This window comes from Erpetoichthys calabaricus, chromosome 9 (assembly GCF_900747795.2).
Source record: "Erpetoichthys calabaricus chromosome 9, fErpCal1.3, whole genome shotgun sequence".
Classification (NCBI taxonomy): Eukaryota; Metazoa; Chordata; class Cladistia; order Polypteriformes; family Polypteridae; genus Erpetoichthys; species Erpetoichthys calabaricus.
In genome coordinates, this window is record NC_041402.2 from 49,777,283 (window position 1) to 49,786,427 (window position 9,145).

The 9,145-nt window shown below is 35.5% G+C and overlaps 1 protein-coding gene across 1 annotated transcript; it reads right to left on the reverse strand.

Annotated features, from left to right (window-relative positions):
- Positions 1 to 300: 300 nt before the first annotated feature.
- On the reverse strand, positions 301 to 9,120 carry LOC114657747 (chemokine-like factor). Its single transcript, XM_028809632.2, has 4 exons — positions 8,544 to 9,120; positions 4,843 to 4,998; positions 4,662 to 4,757; positions 301 to 1,111 (listed from the first exon to the last, which is right to left on the reverse strand). The coding sequence occupies exons 1-4, from the start codon at positions 8,601 to 8,603 to the stop codon at positions 989 to 991; spliced, it is 435 nt and encodes a 144-aa protein (XP_028665465.1). The 5' UTR covers positions 8,604 to 9,120; the 3' UTR covers positions 301 to 988.
- Positions 9,121 to 9,145: the final 25 nt, after the last annotated feature.

Below are 9,145 nucleotides of genomic sequence, written 5' to 3' on the forward strand. Positions count from 1 at the left end.
GCTGCAGGAATAAACACCTAGGAGGCGTGAGGGCAACTTTGTATGCAACTACATTAGGTATAACTATCATTCTTTCATTACAGAAATTATTTGCAGTGTTGCAAAGACTACATGAACTGAATATTTAAGTTTAGTTAAAAGCACTGGTACGTTAATTGGTTGTTAGGTGAGTATTTTATACAATGCAGTTATAAAAGTATGAAATAACAGTGTAAATACTCCAAGTAATTGCTAAACTTAACACCAGCTTAATTATTGTAAATCTGTTGGAATTGTCTAAAAAAATACACAAAGTATGGATTATGTACAAAATAGCCTGACAAGGTTTATTTCATGTTATAACACTCTGTATCTATTTCTGGTCATAAAGGAAATACCAATATGAAAAAATATGTGATTAACAGAAGATGGCAGCAAAGTTAAAAAGTCACAGTACAAATACAAAAGGAAGCTTACCATCACATCTGTGTTTTACATTTTCCCCTTGAAAGCAGTTTCAGATCTCATACAAGTTTAAATGACACTTGGTAGCATGCCTTTTAAATAAGCCAAAAAATTCCAGCAGCTCCTGTTTCTTTCTAGCTGAAAAAGCTAGCAAATCACTAAGCCTACAGACAGCAATAATTGCTAGCGTAACAAAATCTTGAAAACATATCGATATGTTCTGTAAGTTTAATCACATCTGCACTAATACATTACTGAATTAACTCATTTTAAAAAATATATTTTTAGAAAATAAACACAGTATCTAATACAGTATTAATACATTACTGATTATAAAATATTTCACAGTAAAATGCTCTGTTAAATCCTCTGAATAAATTGGCATAAATATCAGCATAAAATTGACAAATTTATACATTTAAATACTGAAAATAGAAATTAATTAATAATTAATTAATAATAAAATAAAAATACAAATGAGTATAGTACACAATTGTTAAACAATCCTGCAATATGCTACAAATAAGTTACTTAAGTTACTTTCTCAACTTATTTCAGGTTTATTTGTGGCTGAAATCTCAGGACGTTTACATTGATTAAAAGTAATTTTTGTGAAGAGTAGATAGCCATCAGTAGCCAAGATTCCAGAAGCAATTAAACCAGTAATCTGTCAATAGAACAAAGGAGAATTAGGTGTTAAGGTGTATAGTGTTAAATTGTTCTTGTTTTTGAAAATATTAAGCTTACTTCCTTCAATCCTGGCTCATAGGGTGCTGAAGCCTGTCTGCAAAGGCAATGAATTCAAGGTAGGGAACAATCCTGGAAGAGGGAACCAGTCCATTCCAGGGCCCACTCATGCACACACCCACATCTAAACAAATTTCAAATTGCCAGAGAAAAAATCTAAGCAAGACACAGGAAGAACGTGGAATCCCACGCTGTCAACGTCCAGGGGCCTCATTTATAAAGCTAGCATGTGCACAAAAAGAGGCTCAAAATGTACATACTCAACTTTCTGTGACAAACCTATTACACCTTAAAAACAATGGAATTGATGCACAGACATTATTTTAATTCCCTTTTAAAAGGTTCAATGCTATGTATTTGCACAGAAGGGCTCTTTGGTTTTTCGTCAGTTTATATCGACTACTTGTTGTCACTTCTTAGGGAACTGACCGACAGGTCAGGAATATCAAGCCAACAGCAAGCTTCTGTTTGTGATGAACCATCTGCAGTCAAAAAATCTCCTAAAAAAACTATTAAGACATATAAATGTGTGCTATGTGTGCAAAGAGGTCACTGTACATTTTAAAACATAAACATAACCTGATGCAAGGGAAAAACCTTTGGCCTTCGATGCCATCAATGAATGAATGGTAAACATGAATGATATGTTGTTGCAGGAACTGTATGTACTCTCTGTTGTTCAGTGTTAGTGTCCATGATAATGTAGGAGTTGATGCATGCTTGAAAGAACTGGCTGCTATACTCATGAAAACATGATTGGCAGCTACATTCATGAAAATAAAAATTGCAAAATAGGCATACCAGTAGATACACAGATGGGGCTGCACCACAGCCACCTTCTGACTGCACGTCTAAATGAACAGCTAAAGAAATTTAACATCACCATCTAATTGGAAATGCAAACATGCCATGACAAAATAGCAGCAGCATTTTAACATATTGTATATCCATTGACCACAATGCTTATCTAAATTCTGTTTGCTGTTGTTATGTCATATAATGATGCAATATTTTAAATGACAGAAAGGTATCATAGCAGACAGCGGCATTTCTCTAAATGGAGCCCAGTAGCTGCGGTTGTCCGTTTGTGTGTGTATCTGTCTGTCTCTACTGTCGCAGCGCTTATTACAACACAGAATGGAAAACAGCAGTTTTAACTTTTTATTTTGTCTCAGTGTCAAGTCCTTTGTTCAGTATCTTTTACTTTCTCCCTGAAACCTTGGTGGTGTTTTAAAATGCACAGACTGGAGGAAATTGAGAGCAGTGTTTGCAGTGCAGAACTATGCCGCTATTCACTAAACACTTTTTAGCGGCTTGTTCTGGGACTTTTTTTCTAATTTGAGAGTCGCATCTTGTCCTGTGAGACTATGTGGTGGCTGGCTTGTTGGTAAGGTAACTGTCTAGGCCCTCAGTGTTTCATATGGCCTTTACTGTTCATTGTAACAACAATCACGTCATTACATGTGCCAGGTGATAGCGGCTACCCACTCTGGCACTGGTGGCCTTACACCGTTCCAGGCTCCCAGAACACACAGGAGAGGTGCTATAATACAGCACATGACCTTACGCACTCAGATGTGGAGCACAGCCTGGTACTCTTGAAAGCATCATCTTGATATATCAGGAGGGAGCTGCTCTATCAGCCAATGATGTTTTGCAGTATTATGATTGTGTATGTACGAAGTTGATTAGCAAACTCCATATATGGATGTTTCAAGGGGGCGTTCAAGGCATGTTTATGTACACACATTTACAAGATGATAGTGATTTATAAAGGTTAATTGCGTAGAAATGTGTGTATGCCAGGTTTTATAAATCAGGTTTTTGTTTTTGCGTGCATATTTTCCTGTTTTTCTTCTTTGGAGTGCGCTTTTTTCTCACTGAAATCGACACAAAGTTTTATAAACGAGGCACCAGGTGTGGGACTTTACCCAGAACACTTTATGTCTATGGCAACAGCACTTTCCAAATGCTGCTACTCTTCTGATGGCTCTTAACATAGTCTCGCCTGTTTAATATTCTGTGTCTTTAGCTGTCTCCAAAAATATATACAGTATATTTGCTTTCTGGATCCTGTATCCAACCATACTCCTCTCTACAACTCAAAATATTCCATATCTATGTGACATCAGTTACTTTGACCTTGTGCAGCCTGTATTCAATCCTTAAAACAACTTGTGTTTGTATTGTAAATAACCTTCTGTTTCCTACTGACGTGGTCCCACTGAGCTGTTTCCCTCATATCCCAATACTGATGTTTACAGTGACTACAATCTTACTGTCCTGAAATAAACGTTACTGGCCTTATTAAACGCATCGTCATTGGGCTATATACAATAAAAAAACAGAGTAGTAGATGAACAATTTATTAAACTCCACTTTGGACCTACAAGAATACACCAATGAAATCATGAAAGAGAATGTCAGTGCAGTACACAGAGGTCCCCTCAGCCAGTGTCATGTGTTTAGTGTACAAGAAATGTGAGGCAGCAATGCAATAAATTTTGTACCTTGCACTCCTCCAAAATAATATGGAATTGAACAGTTTTAATCTTTTAATGTCTCAAGACTGAGATCCATGAACTTGATGAATCTTAAGTCCTGGAATGATTTTGCTAACACCGGATTACATAAGAGTAGCAATATAGTATTTTCAAATTATTTTCTTATGTACAGTTTGTGGTAACTCAGAATAAGACTTTTACTTCATTAATTCATTTGTTTTATGTGTTTGTTAAACTGTGTCTTAATCTTTACCAATGTTAACATATCAAAAGCGGAAAACACAGGATATGGTAAAAGGTAAAGGGCCTTAACAGCAATAACTGGTGCACTCATCCATCTGTGAGAAATGATTTAAGATGTCCTCATTTTGAGTGAGTGGAAACAGCTGAGCTGATTTGGGCTTGGAGCTAGAATGTCATCTGGGCACCTCCTAGGAAGAAAGAGCACTCAACAACAGATCTAGGACATGTTGGAGGAATTACTGCATATACATCAACTGGACAGAGAATTTGCAGAGGATACTATGACTTGATCTGTCCAGCTTAGAAAGCCACCTTACTTAGGAAAATAATATATAAAGAGAAGTGCTGCAACTACAGTACATTTCAGGCCAATATATTTGGCCCATGAAGTCTCCTGGTACCAGAGCTTAGTATGACAAATTCTATAAATGCACTATAATAGTGCATTATTTACTTTTAAGAAAGTTTTTATGTATGTGCTGGTCCTTAACTACTGTTTTAATTGACTCGATTTAATATGACAATTCTTAATTTCTACTATTTCATTATTACTCTAGTAACTGTTCTACACTGAAGAACTTTATAATTTTTGAATGATGGTTTATAAACCATTTCATATAACTATTAATGAAATAAGGGTTTTGTTAATATAAAGACAAAATGTATAATCATGAAATTACCAGAGATGCCTAAAAAAAAAAAAAGTACACAGGTAGCACTCACCCCTCCTGCCAAAGTCCCACGTGCAGTATATGTGCTAACAGCAATCAAACACAAAATGCACATATACACTGCTGCAAAGGTTGAGTTTAAAATGTCCTATAAGAAGAAAATATGGTTCAATTACTTCTATATTTGTAAAACATACATTGACAATGAATACAAGAATTAACTTTGATCTTACAATCAGAGGCCAGAAGAAAATTGTTATCTTCTTGTTTAATTTTGTCAGATACAAGAGGAAAATCAGGAGACTTATCAGCATTTCCAAGCAGGTTACAGTAATATAAGGAGTGTCAGGAACTGAAGAAAAGCAAATAAGTGATACAAAGATAACAGCCTGGAAAGAAAACCAGAGGTAAGGATTTAGTTTATAATCACAAATACAACATAGCATTGTTTTATTAACTACAAGAAATTAATTTTATGCATCCTAATTATAACCATTCAGGATCTCACAGACAGAGAGCATTCGCAGCACAGACAGAGACCACACCTCAAGATAAATATTAACTTTACTACTTTGTGAATCACAATGTTGCAGAAAAAGAGGACATGCCAGGTACATGTGAGTGAACCAATCAAGCAAGCAGCAATTTGGAGGAAAGGCACCTTCAATTATATGTTATTGGTTAAGCATGACATATTTGAATATATTACAAGACATTATGAAGCATAATTTTAAAGTCTCTAAAAATCAATGTTTAAATGTACCTGTAATTTTAGTAGTGTTATACAGTATATAAAAATCAGTCAGAGAATAACAGTAATATGTGGCATAATCTGGGGTCCCATTAGTTATTGTGTAAAATGATTTGTAATAGTATTCAGACCCGTTTAATATACTGCACTGTATTATAAACCAATTTGGATGCGTCAGTTAAAAAAATCCCATTGTATGTTTTCCTCTGTGCCCACTAGAGGTCATGCTTTGTGTTTACATTTTTTTTTATACTCAACTATAAACATTACTAAAACTGTAAAAAAAAATCCATAATTAAAGTGACTACACAATTCACAAACAGTCTGCTGCTACCTCTGATTTTGAGTTGTATATTCTTCTTGTATAGAAAATAACATATTTAGCACATTTAACAACAGTCCATTATTTCCCATCACTCTGTAAGCAAACATGATTCTTGTCTACATAATCATGGAAATCTAATGAGTTCTGCTTGCCCATTTGCTTTCTGCAAAATATCAATTAGCTCTTCCCATGTATGGGCTCAGTTCCCTATTTTAAAAAGCAGAGTTGTCAACAAAAGTCTTCACCCTCCTCTATTGCAAATAGAACCAACATTCTTAAAACCCACTTAGTCTAATTCAGGGCTTCTCAGAGCCTACAGTCTAATCTGACAGCATTGGTTAGAAACCAAAAAGGGCCGCTCAGACGCACACAACTACTCATATAAGGCTACATTAGAGTCACCGAATTGCAGTTGGTGTACCCTGAGAAAAATCTTCACATAGAGAATAGAATATGTTTCAGGAGCAACTGCAGAGTATGCTCATGAAAACATCTGCACTCAATGAAATCAAACCAGTTATATTTCTCGTGCACCGTATACCTTTGGGACACAGAAAGAAAGGGAATACCTAAAAAAAACAAATACGTAACTTGACAAAAATCATGAATGAATTGGTCATATAATGTAGGTCTCTGGAGCTGTGAAGCAGTAGTGCTAACAACTTTGCCATCTTGCCAACACTGCTCTCACTTGCCTATTACATGTGTCATATTTATTTATTTATGTATTATTTGGCTGACACCTTTATCCAAGATGACTTACAAAATCTGAGAGACACAATTTGTTACATTTCTTTTTTCCACATGCAGCCCAGGCTGATGAAGTAACTTTCTTATGGTCACACAATGTCAGTAATGGTATTTGAACCCATAAGCTCAGGGTTTGAAGTCCAAAGCCTTACCTACTACGCCACACTTTAATTATGTAGAGGAGAATCTGACTTAGATAAAAATGCCATCTGATACTAACTGAAGCTAAAGTATGAAAAAACAAAAACACCAACAACACGCAATGTTCCATCTAACTTTACCTGTTATCTTCCTAAAGTATAACGTTTAACCTGTTTCAAGCCTTCTATAATTACTTGCTACTGTCTATTGTAGTAGTAGTTTTAAATGTGCCTCATCAGAGAGTAGTATGAAATGGATCTGTCTGTGAAAAGACAATTTCCCCTCAGGGATTAACAAAGTATATGGAATCAAAATGAAATCAAAGATCAAAATCTTTAAAATATAATGTGCTAACATCATATCGCACTGCAGTAGTTTCTTGTATTTTCCACTACGAAAGGGGAAGTTGCTGTACTCTGGGCGCCCAAACCAAAACAGAATTTTCAAAACATGCTGCATTTTTGTTTATTTAATGTTTTTAACTGCTGATAAAGTCTGTTAAAAACGAGGCAGTGATCAACACTAAGATAGCACTGTTCATGCTGTGCTTTATTTTTCTAAACACAGTAATGCTATATATAAGTGATGTGCATTGGCCTTACTTTGTGTACTTCAGTTTATTGACTCAACAAGTTGTCAGCTTTGTTATATTGAAAGTAAACCCACCCAAAAGTGTCCTGTCTATCCATGGTAAATATCAGTGATGTCCACATACTGTTTCTCTGTCATTTTAGAGGCATGTATGGTTAAAGTGATCAATTCAACTTGACTTGAACAAAGACTTAAATTCACAAACTTGCAGGCTGAATTACCAACTTTGTTCTTCAATGTAAGTTATTTCTCCTGTGTGTTAAAAATGTAGGAACAAGGGTATATCAGTATGTTCAAATCTAATGTAATATAGTGCATTTCATTAACGTACAAAGAACTTTACTGCATAAAATAAACAGGCACCAACATATTTTCTAATTATATTGTATCATATAGTTTAGATCAACATCTAGTCTGACAGTTTAACTTACAGTTGTCGATGAAGAATTCTGTGCTCATAGAAAACAAACATGGACATGTGGAGAACATACAACCCTCTCAGAAAACAAAACAAAACATGGAATTAAACTGGGACATGGAAATGGCAATGCTAACTTGTACTCTACCATGCCACTTATCTGCAGTTTAAATCCCTTTTAGAGCTTTTGTTTTAATATAGTGTCACTGCATATATAAACTACAATATGAATATTTGTCTGTCTTCATCTGCTCATCCTGGTGAAGATAGCAGTGTCAACATACTGAGTTGGAAAGACCAGGCCATCTTATCCTTAGAAGCAGTCTGTATAGACTTTTAGGGAATTTCCAAGAACAAAATATAATCCTTTCAACTTGCCTAGGGGTCTTTTGCCATTGGCTGTACACCTAAATACACATATGGACCACTTCAAATGGCTCCAGGTGTTTTTGAAAAGTAGCCCTTGTGTTTTTGTAGTTGTAAATTACTTTATGAAGTCAGTTAGTAAACAAGACTCTTTTCGATTTAGTTTGTTTCTGCCTCTTAATTAAATCAAATACTCAGAGGTGATTTTATGAAACTTATTTAGGTAAAGAACACTTTTTGTTGCTTTGGACACCCAGAAAGCAAATGCACATGGTTTATTTTTCTTAAGATGTACAATATATGTAGCTATACATATAACTTAATCAGCAGAAGATGCAGAGCTGTACTTTTTCAGGAAGTTAAAAGCAACATTTGATTCTGGTCTAGGTTTCAGTCACAAACTGTGTAATAATTTAAAAAGTACACGTAATGGAAAGGGGTAATCGTGTCATGACTGTACACTTAGAAGTTGAGTGACATTTTTTTGTTTATCTAAAAGCATAATAAACAAGTTCATTTGATTTGTGAATCGATCGGAAAAACAATACTCGATATCCACCGCCAACGCGCTTTAATGCTTCACAATTCTTACCATTTCTGCGATCTTCAGGGCGCCTCTTTGAGACCGGGGGTAAGCTGCGTCAACGTCCATGTTAACTGATCGTGCGCCTTAGCTTTGCTTTTCTTCCGTTATTTTTTACTGACTACATCTTCCTTGATTGCGTATGCGGTAAAAAAAAAACAAACAAAAAAAAAGATACTGTCTATTATGGTAGCATTTACGTCACATTTGTGCAATGAACCAAACGTGTTTTATCTGCGATCTGTAACCAGTACATTGCTATGGAGTCACGCAACCCAGTACCGAATATTATGAAAAACAAAGACACTCAAATCAAATGTACAAAGCTATTCAGTATGTAGTAAAATAGGGAGACATTTAGTAGGCATCGTGTTAATAACAAAGGCAGACATTCGGGGCGCAGTGAACCTCTTCTAAATTACCGCTTAATGAATACTGTGTAGCACGCCGATAAAGTTAAAACTGTTTCAACTGTTTGGTTTTTTTTTTTTTGGTTTTTTTTTCAAAAATCCCGTCAGGTCGCTTTAGGTTTCTAGTTATGATTGAGGGCTGGCGTGGGCGTGTCCGCTCACAAGGTGCTGTCACGTTCTCCGCCACTATGCGCAAGACCA